The sequence below is a fragment of the Hirundo rustica genome, chromosome 4 (genome assembly GCF_015227805.2).
Source record: "Hirundo rustica isolate bHirRus1 chromosome 4, bHirRus1.pri.v3, whole genome shotgun sequence".
Classification (NCBI taxonomy): Eukaryota; Metazoa; Chordata; class Aves; order Passeriformes; family Hirundinidae; genus Hirundo; species Hirundo rustica.
In genome coordinates, this window is record NC_053453.1 from 61,134,450 (window position 1) to 61,152,001 (window position 17,552).

The 17,552-nt window shown below is 43.1% G+C and overlaps 1 protein-coding gene across 2 annotated transcripts in view; it reads left to right on the forward strand.

The window, feature by feature from the left end:
- The window catches only part of PARVB (parvin beta), a 51,328-nt gene that overhangs the window by 28,745 nt on the left and 5,031 nt on the right, over positions 1–17,552 (forward strand). For both annotated transcript variants that reach the window (XM_040061644.2, XM_040061645.2), the window contains exons 5-12: positions 3,349–3,489; positions 3,846–3,961; positions 9,178–9,236; positions 10,844–10,863; positions 12,027–12,088; positions 13,359–13,427; positions 14,356–14,457; positions 15,623–15,695. In XM_040061644.2, coding sequence (XP_039917578.1) covers positions 3,349–3,489; positions 3,846–3,961; positions 9,178–9,236; positions 10,844–10,863; positions 12,027–12,088; positions 13,359–13,427; positions 14,356–14,457; positions 15,623–15,695 — 642 coding nt within the window. The remainder of the gene's footprint in view (positions 1–3,348; positions 3,490–3,845; positions 3,962–9,177; positions 9,237–10,843; positions 10,864–12,026; positions 12,089–13,358; positions 13,428–14,355; positions 14,458–15,622; positions 15,696–17,552) is intronic.

Below are 17,552 nucleotides of genomic sequence, written 5' to 3' on the forward strand. Positions count from 1 at the left end.
GGAACTCAACATCTCAGGGAGATGGTTGATTTCACTGCAAGCTGCCTCAGCTTCTCCATCTGTTCTCCTCAGGCTGTCTGCTGAGAGGGGAGGAAATCCAGGTGATTCCTAGGTGTCTGTTTCATGGACTAACTGTAGTCCAGACAGCTGAAATATAGGGTAGAAAAGGAGTGAAGAGGTTGGTGTTTACGGTGCCAAGCAGAAACCTGACAAAATTTTGTCAGTGTAGCTTGCTTTTGAAAACTCTTGGGCTGAGAGCTCTTTTGAGGTCCTGCTAGTATTACTTTTTTGGGGAGGGGAAGAGAATGTTTGGCAGGAGGCACGTGCTCAAAATGTGCACTTCTGTGTGAATGACACACAAGGGGACACACTTGGTTGAGAATTTGGGATTTTGCAGCCCCCTTCCATCTTTGCAACGCGTGCGTTGGTTCAGAGAGTGCAGTGGAGAAGACTCAGGATAATGCAGTGATTTATGGGGATGCTTTTAGAAAACAAAGAGGCTTGAGGCCTCCAGTACCGTGTAAATCCACGCTTTTTCTTGGCCTGACTGCTCTCAGCTCACTTCTGATGTGTTCCCAAGAGTGGGCTGGGCTGCGGGACGTGTGTGTCCAGTGGGGCAGGAGGATCTGGTGCTGCTGGTTCCACTGGTCGCTGGATTTTCTGCATTGGCCCCTTAAATGACAGGTGTTTTGATGAACATCCACAAGCTTTTAAAATTAGTTGATGAGCTTTGTGTGCAGTTGAAACCCCTCAAAATTAACAACTTGAGGAGTGGAGCAAGAATACTTTTAGCACTTCTGTGTTAGTCTGCAGCCAGGAGCCTCCAAATGTGGTTTAGCATTGTACCAGTAACTTTAACTGGGGAATATTTGCTTGAATCCAGTTGTTCTTCATAAATCTGTTTCTGCTGCTGGCAGTGGGTTTCACTGTCTCAGGTGTCACTGTGAAGCCACAGCTCCAGCCTGAAGCCTGCAGACATTTAGAAGATGCTTGGTTGTACCTAAATATGTGTGTATGTGAGACATTGAGGGGCTGGAGTGTGTGCAGGGAAGGGAATGGAGCTGGGGAAGGGCTTGGAGCACCAGGAGGGGCTGAGGGAGCTGTGGGGGCTCAGCCTGGAGAAAAGGAGGCTCAGGGGGAAACTTCTGGCTCTGCACAACTCCCTGACAGGAGGGGACAGCCGGGGGGGTCGGGCTCTGCTCCCAGGGAACAAGGTGAAACAGCATCAAGCTGTGCCAGGGGAGTTTCAGGTTGGATATTGGGAAAATTTTGCACTGAAAGGGTGGTTGAGTCTTGGCACAGGCTACCCAGGGAAGTGTTGGAGTCACCATCCCTGGAGGTGTTCAGAAATCATGCAGATCTTGCACTTGGATTTTTGGTTTAGTGGTGGCCTTGGCTGTGCTGGGTTAGTGCTGGGACTCAGTGTTCTTAAACAGTTTTTTCCATCCTTCCAAATGGTTCCATGGTTCTCTGTGTAGATTGGTCAGACTGAGCATATCTTAGAGGAGGAAAGATGGGTCTGGACATCTTGCAGCCTGAGATCTTTAACTGCACCAGCTTTTACTCATTTCCTTCGTTTTGGGCCTCTGGCTGGAGAGCAGATGCATGTCCCCTGACCTGGAGCTACCACAACTCAGCCCCAGTCTTGTGCTGTTCTTCAGTACTGCCTTTGTTCCTTCCTTCACCTTTCAGGAAAAACTAACAAGGTGTGGTGATTAAACTTCAAGCAGTAGTTAACCATTACTTGTGAGTGAGAGGTGTTTTGTCTTGATAGCCAGGCCCCCAAAAAAAGGGTGAAAGACAACAGCTTGTCACTGGGCTTATGCTGAAGCAGTTTGAAAAGAAAGTAAAATATTAGTAAAGGACTGATGGAGGTGGAGCTCCTTGTTTAGTTAATTTTATCAAAGTGCAAGCAGTGCCACTCAGAGAAGCTGGAATGGCCTGGGACACATGATGTTGGTGTGAAAGGACATGAATTTGTTTGCTGGGTAGGAGCCCTAACACATGACTGAAAAATTAATTTGCTTGTTTTGATAATCTTGATAAAATAATATCGATAAAAATTCTCTATTTGAGATTGCTAGGAACAGTCAAGATGTTCAAAGTATTTGTTAGCTGATAAACCTGCAAGTCTTTTCTCTTTGGGTTACTGAAGTACTTTTGTATTGCTGCCACTTAAAAAAAAAAAAAAAATAGATATATATATATATATGTATATATATATATCTATCTTCAGCTAGATAAAATATCCAGAAGAAGCATACTCTTGAACTTGAAAGCAGAAATATTTACATTATTGGAATAAGAGGAATTTTGACAAGTTTGAAACATTTCTTTGAAAGAGTCTTCAGATTCTTTACAATCCCATTTGGTGAAAGCAGTTTTGGTGAAGTATGTTTTTTGTTTTAGAGAGTGGAATGGTATATAACTGGAATGTGGCCAACCAGTCCTGACCCCTGGACAAATCAGCACAGAGAGTTTGGCCACATTTTTCGTGGCTGTGGAGAGAGAACAGGGATCAGCTGTTCCTATCGCTCACTCTGATGGCTGGAGGACTCTACCCCACCTTCCTCAGCTCCCTGCTTTCTCTTTTTTTAGAGAATTTTCATTCCTGTCTCTTTTGCAAGGGCCACAACACAGGGGAAGAGAAGAATGAATTGCTTACAACTCTGGCCACAAATAATTATATTATGTAAACAGAACTGAAATTTCTGTAGTGGAATTTTACACATTTTCCTGCATTATTTCATTTTAGAAGTAATCAGCTATGATGTGACAATGTCAGCAACATGACAAGATTGTACCAACTTACTTTTTAAATTAGTTCCACTGAGCTAATCCTGGGTCATATGACTCTTGAGGGTTTGAGGATGCAAAATGTGCTTTAGCTCGAATTCGTACCTTCAGCTAACCTGAAATAAAGCTTATCAAGCTGAAGTAAATGTTCACGCAAAATATTTCCCATTTATTGTCCTAAACTAACTTTAAAATGTCCTTTACACCTGTGCAGATTGTTTGTGCAGTGAAGGGTGCGTTGTGCCAAATGCTTTTCTGCAGTGAAAGAAGTTGGGAGGCACAGGTAATATTGCTTGAAAGTTGAAAGTTGTTACGTATTTTGACACCGGACTGATGAGCGTGTTCAGCCTTTCCCGGCTTTGTCGCACTTTTATTGGAACTTACACACTTGGGTGAAAGCTTTACTTTCAGCTATTTTTCCTCCCAAGGAAAAGAATTCTCTTAGAAAAGTTCTAGTGGACTTCAGTGGCCTGTGCTTGTTACCTCCACACAACTTAATCCGGTTTTGTCTCCCGTTTTTATTTATTTATTTTGCTTGTTTTTCCAATGCAGAGAAATTGGCTGACCGTAAACTGAACGTGGCAGAGGTGACACAATCTGAAATTGGTCAGAAGCAGAAGTTGCAGACGGTCTTGGAAGCTGTCCATGACTTACTCCGACCCCACGGCTGGACAATCAAGTGGAATGTTGACTGTAAGGGCTCTTGCTGTGTTTTCTGTCTCAGTGTGTGTGTTATCACTCAGGAAGTCTGCTAAGAGCGCTTTTCCCCAGTTTCCTCCAGTGCAATGAAAAGCAAGTGGTGGGGTCTGCCTGTCTGTGATCAGAGAGGCTTTGGACTTGTAAGTTAGGCTTAAAGGAAGGGCTGGATCTAGGCTTTGCTACCTGTGAAGTTACGTTGTAGGCCTTACTAATTCACCAAAAAGAGGAAGAAGGATGAAAAGGCTGTGTTGACCAAAAGCATTTTTCGCTGCCTTTTTCCCCCAGGGCCGTTCATTTAAAACAACACCTCAGTATCCTTTCACTTGCTTCATCTCCCTTGTTCCCTGCAGCCATCCACGGCAAGAATTTGATTTCCATCCTTCACCTTCTGGTGGCTTTGGCCATGCATTTCCGAGCTCCCATCCGGCTGCCGGAGCACGTGTCTGTGCAAGTGGTGGTTGTACGGGTGAGTACCAGCTCCTGGGAGGAGCAGGGGGGATTTGGCAGTGCTGGGCTGCTCCCACCCATTGCCTCCCATCCCTTGTTGTTCAGAAGATGTGTGTCCCAGTTGCTTGGTGAGGCCCATACCCGGGAATGCGTTTTTGGATTGCACGTGCTTAAATGAGGCCGTGAGAGCAGCGCGTCTTTAGTAGGTTTGGGGCCGCCCTTTGCTATTGCAATAGCAAGCTCAAAGCATGCAATGGGATTTTGTATAAGGGAGCATTGGGCTTGTAATCTCTGTCACTCCAGTACAGGGTTTTTTTTTTGCCATGCACTTCTTGCAGAGAAGCCATTCAATCCTCAACAGCACAGGAAGGAGTTTCAGCACGTAAAATCTCCCTAGTCTGGAATGCCTGCTAGCAGTGCTGTTTTTCCCCAATGACTTCATGTGCAGACTTGGACATGCTGTTTTCCTTGGCGGGCCTGGTAGACTTTCTTTCACAGTCTTGTGTTTTTGTTAGCTTTCCTTAGATATGGGGAAGAGATCTGACCTAAGGAACCCTCACTGCTTCCCCCCGCCCTAGATACTGCTCCAGTTATTCCTTTCTCTGCTCAGTGTCGACCATTTCCTTTCTCTCTACAAAGAATTTACCTTCGAGCATCTGTACTTCTTTTTCCTTGCCTTCTATCCCAATGAAAGCTTCCCATGGAAACCCAGTTTTTCTCCCAGCTGCTGAACCCCAGGCAAATGTGTTCCAGCTGGCACTCTGCTCCTGCTGTCCCTGTTTGCTGGCATTCTGCAGGCACCACTTACTGTTCCACATGTGAGTTTCCTTTCAAGAATCAAGAAAATAAAGTGATCCCACACCCTGTTTTGCAAACCTGGATCCCCTTACAAGATGCAGGGTGGTTGATTAGATAAGATTCATTTTGCTTTATATTTAAGTAATGGTGTTTTCCAGATTGCCTGCCTGAATGCTCTAGATGTTCAGGGAGTTATGTAAATGAGAAATTGATGGATGCTCCCTGGTTCACAAGAAACGTGTGTATTATCTATAGGAGGTGATTTTGAACTGCTTTAGTTCTTTCAGAGCTAAAGTCAGAATTTAAGAATGGTGAGTTAGTTATAAAGTAACATGAATGTAAATAGGATACTGGTTTATTTTTAAATTTCTTTTGTCTGTCTTGGAAAGATAATGAGGAATATGTAAATATAAGCTGGTCAGCAGCTCTCTCACACCTTGATGCTAATAACTTCTTTCTGCCCACTACAGTGAAGTGTCTTCTGTAATTGCTAAGGCAGAGAAAAAAGAAAATTAGATAGAGAGGTAAAGTCTCCCTTTTCTTGTCCTTAGTTCAAGCTTCAGAACCATCCACTTCTACAGCAGAGGGAAGACTGTGAAGAAGGTTTTTCACTTCTTTTCCTGTTGGAGGGATATAGAGGAGACAACATCTGGTTCACCAGAGTCCCTGGATCTTGAGACTAGGATGACAGGGGGACATAAAGGCTGACAAGAACGAGGCAGGAGAGAGAGCAGCACCTGTGTCCCTAAGGGAGTCAGGTCCCCTGAAGGTGTCAGGTATAGTGGGAGTTAAGTAAAATCCTAGAGGCTCCTGAATTTAGAGCCTGGAGTCCTGGTGTGGCCACAGCTGGCCCTGTGCAAGAGGAGGCTTTTCTCAGCCCCTAATCCACTGCTAGGAAAAGCTTGCAACTCTTCAGCTTTGTTTAAATGGAAAGTGAGGGATGGTATGAAACAGGGCATGTTTGTTCTGGAAAAAGAACTCTTGCCTTATAGTTTGGTAAACTGAATTTTTGTAGCTCAGCATCCATAACCTAGTCTAAAAATACATGCTGGTTCAGTAACACAGATCTCTTTAAATGGACTTTTCTTAGCCTTTGTTGTACTAATGACAAACAGAATGGCGAATATTGTTCCTAATCCAAATAAGAAAACTACTATTAAGAAGATTATTGCCACTATTACCGATTTGTTTTAAAGTGATCTCTTGTTACATATCCCAATAGCAAACAGGGTTCTGTCAAACTAGATCACAGTTAACATAAGGTGTTAACTGAGAGGTTTTCATTTAAATTCCTCTCTTTTGCTTGGATGTACATTTGAGGGGGTAAATAAACAGTTTAAGTGACTTCTGTGCAAGTCTTTCAGAACTGACCCTGCAGGAAGAAAACCGTGCAGGATGCTGTGGGAGTATGGTGCAGGAACATACCTACACTGAAGTTTCAAAACTAGCTAAGTCTCATTTTCATGGGTGACTTTGATTATCTTCATCCACTTGTTGAACTGTCCTCACACTGCAGATCCCTGAGGACTATGCTTACACCATGAAAATAAAGTGATTTAGCAAATTACTGCTCAGCCAAGGTGTGTGCATTTCCACAGCCCATCCCAGAGCAATGCAGAACACCTTGTGAGCTTGTGTAGGTGCTGTGGGCTCTTTTTTCTCTTACTTTCACTGTCCTGATCCACCCAGGTGAGATAATATCATGACAGCACTGTGCTACATGGAAGGTATTTATCCAGATCTCCACAGTTCCATGGTGATTCTGCCCTTTCATTAAATTCTTCTCTGCCTTTAGCATCTTGAGGAACAGACTGAGACTTTAAGGTGCTGCAATTTTTTTTTTTTTTTTTTTAATTTAAAATCATTGATTTAGAATCTGAGAAATATCTGTAGCTCAGTCTGGGTCTGTCAAAAAATGCACTATTATTTTTTTGGTCCTGCAATGTTAGTTTGCTCAGAAACCCACAAGCATTCTGGAGATGACTTTCTGTTTTACCTTCCTTGGCAGGAAGAACCTTTAGCTATCCATCCACCTTTCCATATTATGCGGAACAACTACAAGACCAAACCTGCAGTTTTTGTTATTTCATAATGTCCTCCATGACGTAGCACCTCTCAAAAGCCGAGTTCCTGAAACAGTTACTTTGAAGTAACTTGAAAGCCTTTTTGAAATCAACCTCTAGAATTATTTTTCTCGCTGGTTTCTTTGTGTGAAAGAGGAGATTGGGTAGCCATGGCAATGTATGCCCAAGTTATTCAAGAAGGATCCTGGTAGAGCAAGGGTTTAGGTAGGCCTTCTAGTTAAAATCCTGTGAGCAGCTACTCTAAGTTAGGAGTTGAGGGTGATACATGCTTTAATGCTGGTGTCACTCAACAAGTGCCTGTCATTCCAGCCCTCCTCAGCGAGGGCAGGGAGGAGAGAAACTCTGTTGGTTTTGATGAGAACTGAAATACTGAGAATACTGAGATTTTCCAGCTGACTCTATTGCCTGCTATTTGAAATGTAAGCTTGCACGGTGAAGAAATACCCTAATTCAGAAAAACAAAAGAAGTTCACAGAATTAAGTGTAAAAATTGTCCTTAAGGCTCACCCTGTTGGTTATTTTTGCAAGGCTCTGGAACTGTCGTCTTTTATGCTCAGCTTTCCTCAGCCACATTCTTAAAATTGCAGCATGTCCCACCTTGTTGGCTGCTGGGAGATCTGGGGTATTTTTACAGTAATTCCCTTTTAGTCTGACTTGCAGACAGAAAGGTCAGAGTCAAGGCAAGATGAAGAATAAATGTGCCAGTGGTGGAAGGAGTCAACATTTCTGTCAAGGAATGATATTTGCTTTTGGACTGTGAGGTAGGAGAGCTAGGCTTGCTGTGAGAGCAGCGTGCTCAGCTGCCTGGGAGGGGGAGCAGTGCTTCCTTTTCCACCAGCCAGTGTTGGAACCCATTCTTCTTTCTTATCAGGCACTTGGAGGCGTTACTCATCACTTACTGAGGCTTTGTTCACAGGTTACACCATCTTCTCCCTGGGGTTCAGGGCGCCTGGAAGGTCCCGAGCCCTGTGTTAATAAAGCAGAGACGTGGTGGGATGGAACAAAGACAGCATTGTTCTGTGTGCAGGAAGATACTGGCCTGTCAGATGCCTCCTGATTTTTTCCATCCATGCTGTCATGCTGGCTTTCCCCCCAAACCTCCTGGCGCCCTTCCGTGGCTCCCTCGGGGCAGCAGGATGAGATAGGAGTGTGATAGGGAAGTGGGGATGTGGCCAGCCTGGCAGCACAAAGCCAGGGCCCCGCCAGGCACGGAGCTGTAACATCTCCCTTCGTGCCTCCAGCCAGGCTCCCTCCCTTCCAGCAGCTCTGCCTGCCTTCATTTCTTCAGGAGGGAGTGGAGGGGCAGGAGTTCCTCTTACTGGTTTTTAGATTTCAATTCTTATTTGTCAAACTGCTTCTGGTGAAGGATGTGTTCCTCCTCGAAGCTGTTCTCCCTAAGAAGAACAGCTTCTTGCTTGAGGTTCATCTGGTGAAAATGATTGAGATGGTAAAGGTGTACAGAGCTGGTGCCCAGGGGAGTTGTTTCCCTGCTTACCTGTGCTGGAAAGCTGTGTTAACCCTCCCCTAAATCATTCTGACACACCTGGTTCCTAGATGGCTGCTGAGATTTGAAGCTCTTTCTGTCAGCTTTTTTGAGTACAGAGGAGGGAGGAAAGAATTTCCTGCATTCAGGCATAGTTTTGAAAGGAACCCATGGGGATGCTAAGCGATTTTTTCACTCAGGTGAACGCACTTCCACCCTCTGAGGTATTTTGAAACTGTCTCAACACATGCTGTTTCTCTTGGGTAGAGACTCCTTACTCATGCAGAAAATGATGCCAAGGAGAGACAACCCGGTATCAGGGAAGTACTGTTCATTGTGAAATCATTAGCTGAACTTTCAGTGCTCCCTTGGAGGACGTGTCCCTGGCAGGTCAGGTGTGTGGCAGTGGCCCCAGTGCCATGCCAGCCCTTGGAGAGCTGTGCCAGCACTCTGGAGCCCTGGCCTTGGCACAGCCCTCAGTGTCACCTCTGTCCCAGAAGAGTCAGTTTCCCAGATGTGGCAAAGTGCTGGTTGACGCCGTGACATCACCAGCTGCCCTGCAGGGATCTAAGATGGGGCTGACAAACCCAAAATTGTGTTCCAGGCATGATGCTGACTGTGGTCTGAGGAGGAGAACTGTTAGTGAGCCAGGTAGCTGCAAATACAGGTGTAAATATAAATTTCCCAAACATCCCTTTGGCTGTCGGCCTGTTTGATGCCACTGTTCTGGGGCTGAATCCTCCTGTGTTGGCTGTTTCACCTCTGCCTCTGTGAAACTTAGTGAATTCATTCAGTTCTGTCCTCTGGTGCTGTGAAATGAACCCCTGATGAGCTTCTCCTTCCTTCTCCTAATTCCATCTTCCTTTCCAGAAGCGTGAAGGCCTCCTTCAGACCACTCATGTTTCAGAGGAGCTGACCACCACGACAGAGTAAGCACAAAACGCTTCGGTGCAGGATGTGGGACCATTTCTAAGGATGAGAGAGAAGTTTAATCTTTCTCCCATCCCTGCTAAATTAAAGAAATCCCTTCATGTGGTGCATTTTTTAACTGCGTGGAAATGGCTTGGTCTCTGAAAATACGCTGCAAGGGAGAAGTGTCCTCTGGAAAATCGAGTGTTTTAGAACCTTTAACTGAAAGTGACTTTGGTGAGCCTTTTTTTCCCCCTGCCGACTGGATGTAGCTATATATCTCTGCTTTCTGCTTAGTGCTACTTTCTCTGTTAAATGAAGGGCTAATGCAGATCTTTTGGGGAAGAATTAGTTTGACAAAAGGCAATTCTTTGACGTAGCTCTCTAAACTGAAGCGATACAATTAAAGCAGTAAGGAGAGAGAGAAGAGCTCAGCAAAAATAAACAAACAAACCTCTTCCCGCTCCAGTTTTTGTACCAGGTTACTTTGCCTTATGTTTTCACAGTCCTTTTTATAAGGAGAAGGTTAGACATGCATTTTGGCTTCAGCTGAAAGCTGAGGTTTTCCTTCACATGGCCTGAAGGCAGATTTTCTAAGAGGGGCTTACAAGAGCCCTCCCTCCGTTTATCAGTGCATTGGCTCCCTGTAGGGTTGGCTCAGCTTCCCATGGCTTTGAAGATAAATGAAGCACCATGTGGTGCTTTGTGGGGAAGATCTTGCAGATGGAAGCGCTCAGAAATGAGATCATAATGTCTCTGTGTGGACATTAAAGATCTCACAGTGGTTTTTGTAGGATCAGAGCTCTGGCTCAGGTTTGGGGGTCAGAATTCCTCCCCTTTTCTCCAGTGCCCTTGAACAGTGCAGCGAGCTTGTGCTCTCCTCCAGATGTGGTTTGCAAGATGTGATCTGCAGGCTGGGCCTTGGACATTTTTTTGCAAGAAAGATGCTTGCAGATTTGCACTTGTGGTTATGCATGTATTTTATGGAGCTAATTAATATTACACAGTAATTACAGTATTAGGAGCTTTCTGCTTAATGGCTTGCATATCCAGATACAAGTACACCTATGGAAAATGCAGCCATCAGCAAAATCCAGCATTCACTGAGTGCTTTCAAATTCCTCTGTGCAAATCAGGGCCTGATTCTCAGCTGATAAACATCTGCATATGTCTGGTGATGTCACTGGCTATGTATGTGCTTCATACGTGGCAGTTTTATTTACATAACGTTCACACAATGTGTTTTCTTCAGAGAAAGCAGGTTGAAGTGAGAGAGTTGGCTTTGCTTCCTGTAGGCTGTGAGGTTTGGATTATTATATTTGTGGAAATGCACACACGAGCTCGTTTAGTCATTCACCCTTCATCATAAAAAGCACGGATAAGAAGTCATAATTGCGCATAAAGCGTAATTAAGCGTTTCCATTCGTTTCAAATGGATTTCCCTGGTGCTCTGCTGGGGCATTCCTGCAGCACTTGGGTCTGCTCTGTGATGTGCTCGGGCCCCCCTGAGCTTGCACAAGTTGTTGGCCTTCTGCATAGTTGAAGGAGAACTCCTTTTAGGGCCTTTCTCTTCCCAAACTGATTATTCACGAGCTAACTTAATGTTTTTGAATTCTCTGACTTGCAGGATGATGATGGGAAGATTTGGTAAGTAATAAAGTTGACTCTGATTGTTTTTTTTTTTGTGTGTTTGATTTGTGTCGGGCACAGAAATCTGGTTGCTTTCTCTTTGAGCGGATCAAGACAATGGGTTGAGCAATTCCAAGAGGTTGGAATGTGTTGTGAGGGCAGGTTTTGTTACTCCATGCAGATGTGGAGCATAATGGGTAGGACCAGATCTAATGCCTTTGCATGGAGAATCTTATCTCCTCTGTATTTGCTAGACTTTGAAGTTTAGGCCTTACCAACTGTTGTCTTCAAAACAAAACCCATTTCTTTTGGTGTTGCTGCCAGGAGATTTCCCTTTTTGCATTTATTTTTTTAGTGGCATCAAGTAATTTCTCATCTTTAAAGATGTATGCTTCTGTAAAAGATGAAAAAAAGTAATTTATTTTCTTTATTTGCACATTATATGTCAAAACTATAATTTCTGCTCTTGCAACATATCTACATTAAATATTAATAAGGGAATGGAAAATAAGTAATGTCAGGGAGCTATAGGGGCTAAATAATGTATCTTCAGATACCAAAGGAATTTAGATAATAAATATGTTTGTTTATTTGACAGCAGAGAACTATTAAAATGTGCTCTCTAAATAAATAGTATTTGATCATGGAAAAGCTCTTAAAACCTATGCTGAAAACAGATTTGATTAGATATTGATAGCGCTTTGAAGGTAGAAACATAATTTAAATCTTTATCCTGCCTGTAGACTTTGCTCTTCATACACTGCTGAATCAGAATTCACTTGAGCTCGGTTCTAAGCTTTACTGATGTCAGGGATTCTACCAGTAATTTTAAATTAACCAAACTAATGCCTGATTTTGATGCTGAATGTGGATGCAACCATGGCTATTTAAGTTAGGATTGGGGTATAGTCAGAATTTTAATTTTTCTTTCTCCCACATATTATGTGTACCAGTTTTGGATGGCAGAAGAGGGAAATCAGTGAATATGTTTATTTTCAGTTACCTCTAAAATTCCCCGTTTGCTCTAGCATGACACCAAAATAGGGTGCTGACTTTCAGCTTGGGTCTCTATTACGTGACTTTCAGAGGAGAAAAACCTTGAAGCTTCAGACAGGAAACTTGCTTCCCACACTCGTGCTGTTGGAAGTGTTCTGATATTAATGTTTTCCCCCCCAAACCAGAGCGCGATGCCTTTGACACGCTTTTTGATCATGCACCAGACAAGCTCAGCGTAGTCAAAAAGGTAAAAAGTAAAATCCTAGCTTTATTTTCCACATTGCAATTTTTTTTTTTTCCTGTGCTTTTTGGAAAGATATTCAGAAACCTCCAGCAAATAACAGAGCAGGAATCTGAAGTATTGAATATAGTGTTTATCCCCAAGGATCACTGTTTCAAAGTGATGTTTTCCACAGTACCCTAAAATGTGATTCACCCATAAAGGAGTTTGCTGAATATGAAGCTTTTACAAAAGAGCTGTTTCTGTCTAGGTGCTAAGTACTTATTCCTATGGTCCTTTGGTTTGTCCTTTAAGGCTGAGCATCATTACACAACATGTCCATCCAAAAATATTTTTGACATGGCTTTGTGTTAGACAGAGCAGAGGGGTAATGTGGCTGTTTATCTCTCTCTGCCAGCCCTTGCTGCTTTGGGGGAATGTATGAGAGACTCCATGTAGTTCCATCAGATAGTTCTAGCCTGGCTGTTAAGCTGCTTATTAGGAGAGCAATTTGTGAAGATCAGTGTTGTAAATTGTCCCTTCCCTTTGTGTGGAATAAAGGATGTGTGCTTTTAAAATAATGCTTTGAAGTCTCAGGAAGATTTTTATCTTTCCATCCTGAAATGTCTCCTAGAGAAGTGGTTTTAAGTGGATAAAGAACTAACTTAACTCTTTCCACACAATAAAAGTGGTAACACTCTGCTCTGTGTCCCTTTTGGTAGTGGCGTAAGTGAGCCGACAGATCTCTGTGCTTCAATCCATTAGCACGGATCAGGTTTGTAATGGCAGCATTTGCACCTGGAATAGAAATCCCAGCCCCCCCTGGGCTACATCCTGGCTGTAATCTGTGTGCTGAGTGCACACATCCTTCCAGGAACAGAGCTGTGTGCACAACACCGTGCTCTTGACACCTTCAAGAACCTGAAAAAATTAGTGGGGACTGTAAATGCGCCTACTGCTCGCTTCATCTGCAGGCACCAATGTCACCACAGCACTTTCCCAGAGCACTAAAGTTTGCTCGGTGTGCTAGGAAGGCTGCATGTAACAGCACCATCTGCTGAGTGCTGGCATCTGGTGCAAGAAAACCAGCAGTTCTGTGTGCTTATTGGTGCAAAAGCAGGCAACAAACATGTGTATTGTGTTGTTTTTAAAAAATGTGTTTAAAGGTTCTGTTAAACCTTTCACATCAGCACTGAGTGTAGTGTCTGACATCACTGTTTCTGCTGGGGTTTTTTTTGTTGTTTGTTTGTTTGTTTTTTTTTTTTTTTTTTTTTTTTTTTGTTTTTGTTTTTAATAGTCTCTGATCACCTTTGTGAACAAACACTTGAATAAACTGAATTTGGAAGTAACGGAGTTGGAAACCCAGGTAGGAGGCTTCGTCTTCTTGGATGTAATCTGTGTAAATTACAAACTTTCAGACGTGGGCTTGGCTAAGCAGAATCAGGTCTTGTTTCCAGAGTTTACTGACCTGTGAGAGATGGTAATCTTACTGCCTTGACAAAAAGATCCGGAGAATTATACCAGGAGTATGGATAATTCATTTGAGCCTGGCTTGGTATAATACCAGTCACTCATTCACTGCTATTTTACAGCTTTGCTGAAATAATTGGGCGACTGGATCTGATCTGTCCTGTCACAAGAAATTGTTGCTTCATGTCTTAGAGATACCAAATAATTTATTTTTTTAGAGGATGTCACATATGCCATATCAAGACCACAAGTGGCAAGTCTTAGAACTGCACAACATTATCCCCCTTAGCCAGTCAGTAGCCATCTGCTCTGGTAGGAACACTGAATAGGGTGGCTGAAAATATGTAGTATTTTATTTAGTGTTTGCTGAAACCATAAGCAATCTATTTTGGCTTGGGGAAAAAAAAATTCTTTTGTGAAATTCAACTTCCTACCTGTGACAGGGGAGACTTAATTTCAATTTTTGATTAAGCACAAAGATTCTCATATCTAACACACACAAGTTAAGAGGGATTGTGGTTGAAATGACCAGACACTGTAGCAGTAGGACTGGGGGTGTATAATGTGCAAACGTGTTTCCCAGGAAGTTTGGGGATTTTTAGCTACTGCTGTGAAGTTAGCAGGATTCCTCAAGCAAATTAAATAAACACAAGGACAGCAAGAGCAGACTCCTGAACCATCTCATGCTTCTGTGTGAGAAGAAAAAAAAAAAAAAAACCAAAAAAACCCACCACATTATTTGGGCCAAGCATTCTTTTTTCTTGTTTATGAATGCTGATTTACAAACAGATGCTTTCTCCTCATATTTCTCTATTTCTCTTTAGTTTGCAGATGGTGTTTACTTGGTTTTGCTCATGGGTCTCCTTGAGGACTATTTTGTTCCACTTCACAACTTCTACTTAACACCCGAAAGTTTTGATCAGAAGGTGGGTAGAAACCCCAGGTAATGTTCATTCTGCATTATTGTCATTGTGTTTGTTTGGTCTCAGTGTATCAGAATACCCTGAGCCTGGTCCTGCTGCAGTCCTGTGTGTGCCCCCTGCTTTTTGTTCTGCCAGGTTCTGCAGTGCAGAGGACAGGTTTTGTGTTGGCTGAGCTGCAGCAGGAGAGGGGCTGGGTCGGGAGTGTCAACACTGGCTAAAGTTAAAAGATGGAATGCTTTGTGAGGGCTGTTTAAAATGGGTTTTTCATAACAGCTTCCATGCAGATTGCTGCTGTCAGCCCCACAGCAGAGGTGGGAGGGATGGTTCTCTATTATATCTCACATCTCTATTACATCTCACACATCATTTATAGCTTTCTCTTGCTTCTTTATCCCATTATCTACAATTCCTGCCCTTGTAGAAATGCAGGGTGCTGAGTTGCAGCCAGCATCTGTCTGGTTACAGTTTTATTATTAATGGTTGAAATTCATAAAGATTACCCAGTATTTCTGAAGTCACGGCGTGGTTTTTGTGTGGAGACTCTGCCTTGAGGAATGGGGATTTGTAAATTGAAGACAGAGAGGTAGGCTCTGTGCTTTGGGGGAAAAAAAATATTACGTTGGAAATGATTAGTTTTGTCACAATGAATGAAGAGAAACTGCAGCAGGTAAAGGAGATTAATAAAACCCTGAGTAATAAGTGATATATCTCCAAAACTGTTACATGCAGCAACAAAACTGCATGGAATTCATAATGCTAATTACCTTGCCTAAATTTCAGTAAGTGTGGACAAGAAATCTTCTATGCAGATCTCTTTAAATTGTAATTTTTGTTCCTCAAAGGAGAGATTAAATGAAGACACCTGCCTGCTTTTGCTTTTTGTCCATTCTCTTTCCTCTGAATTGATGCTCCTGTGTGATCTGTGGAGGCTTGCTCAGAAGCTCCTTCTGTACAGTTGGGCTTAGCTTGTTTTGCAGGTTCTCTGCACACCCTGCCCAGGAACTGCACCAAGCACTTTATGGTTCTGCTGTGCTTAAACGTGTAAATGTTTAATATTGATTTAAATAGAATTATCAAGTGCGGAGAGAGTAAAGCCTCTAAAAAAACTTGATTAAAGGTTTTTGATGCCTATATAACTCTGAGATTCTAAACCCTTTACCTCTTTCAGGTGCACAATGTTTCTTTTGCTTTTGAGCTGATGCAAGATGGAGGCCTGAAGAAGCCAAAAGCTCGCCCTGAAGGTATGGAAGTGCCACCGTGGCTTTAAACTGTGTATAAAGTCATCAGGGCAGGTGTATTTCAAGTGCAATTCCATTCAAGTAGCAATCTTACCACAAAGTGGAGCTGTGAATGGGCCCCTTGAGAGTTTTCCAAAGGGTTCATTGTCTGTGCCTGGGGTATAGCCTGCTCTTGCTCCTTGTCTGGAGCAGATTCACTGAGGTGTCCAAGTGGAGCTTTAGTGAGTCCTTCAAGAGCTGTTCAGTGCTACATTTTAAATTCAGCTGGTGTTTTCAATAACAATCCAAGCAGAAAGCTTTTCATGGTCTAATTCTTGTAATTCTTACAGCTGGTGCTAGTCTGGACTCCTGTGAGCAGATTTCAGTGACAGGTTTTAGGGATTTTTTTTTTTTAAGGAGAGCCAGTAGCAAAAGATCTTGTTGATTTATGTGATGTGGAAGTCAGAACTAAAAAGTGTAAACCCCAAGTTTTCCCTTTAAGTCTCTGAACTTTAACATTAATTATTGATGAGCTCTGCATTGTTCCTTGCACTAGGGATAAAAAGAGGAATTAAAACTTTATGACTGCTAAATGAGCAGTTTTTATTCCTGGTGTTATAGACTATGTATGTGTTACAAGCTTCTGCAGAACAAAGGGAAATGAGGACCCCCCCCAAGAAACATTTGGTCTGACTTAAAATGAGACAAAATGGTGATAGTGTAAATAGATTAACAAACAGTGGAAATGGTTATAGAGGGGGGAAAAGGCAAAAGACAGCATTAATTGGTATATATGTGCTGTCAGTGCTGTTGTAAACTGGGGGATGAAGAGTGCTCCTGAAGAATGCTGAAAATGCTGAGAAAGAATGATGGAAATGCTGAAAAGAACAAAGAAAACCAGAAGCAGTTACCTTCCCATCAGGCTCTCTGACATCCTAACACTGTCATGAATGGTAAAATACTGTAGCGAGATCTTGCTTGTGTACATTCAAAAAGCAGCAAAATATGCTTTTAAGTGTTTTACTGGTTGAAAATTTAGTTCTATTAATAAGCTGGAGAGCCAAATTAGCTCATCCTTTTTTGCTTTTTGCTGCTGCAGGATGCACCGTCTCTTGTGTGCTTTCCTGTCCCTTCTCTGTGTGTGGCCATACCCAGCAGCAGTTCCCAGCTGTTGGAGTGAGTGTGCTGGTGTGGTATCTGTGTGCCTGAAACTGACTGTGGCTCTGGAAAAACTGCTCCCTGGGAGAGGACAGTCACATCTTGGGAATGGCTTGTCACCGTAGTGTCATTTGTAAGATCTTGCCAGTCATGTATTGCAATATGTGTCTCACAGAACAATTCATTTTGACAGAGCATCGTGAGAGTCTGCAAAAAAAAAAAAATCCGTGTATAGTTATGCTCTGTTAATGCCATACTCTGATCTGTTGTTTGCTTATCAATAGGCTGGGAAACCTGTCAGGTGAATCCAGGCCCTTTAGCATGACTTGGGTAGTAAATGCCTCTTGGATTAGAATCGTGGAATTGTTAAGGTTGGAAAAGACCTCTAAGGTCATTGAGATCAGCCATTAACCCAGCACCATCGTGTTCACCACTAAGCCATGTCCCCAAGTGCCACATCTATGCAGCTTCTAAATTCCTCCAGGAATGGGCACTGCCCCACTTCCCTGAGCAGCCTGTTTTGATGCTTGACAACCCTTTTGCTGAAGAAATTTTCCCAATACCCAGCTGGGAAAACCTGCCCTGGTACAACTTGATGCTGTTTCCTCTCATCCTGTCCCTGTTCCCTGGGAGCAGAACCTGACCCCCCTGGCTGTCCTCTCCTATCAGGAGTTGTGCAGAGCCAGAAATTTCCCCCTGAGCCTCCTTTTCTCCAGGCTGAGC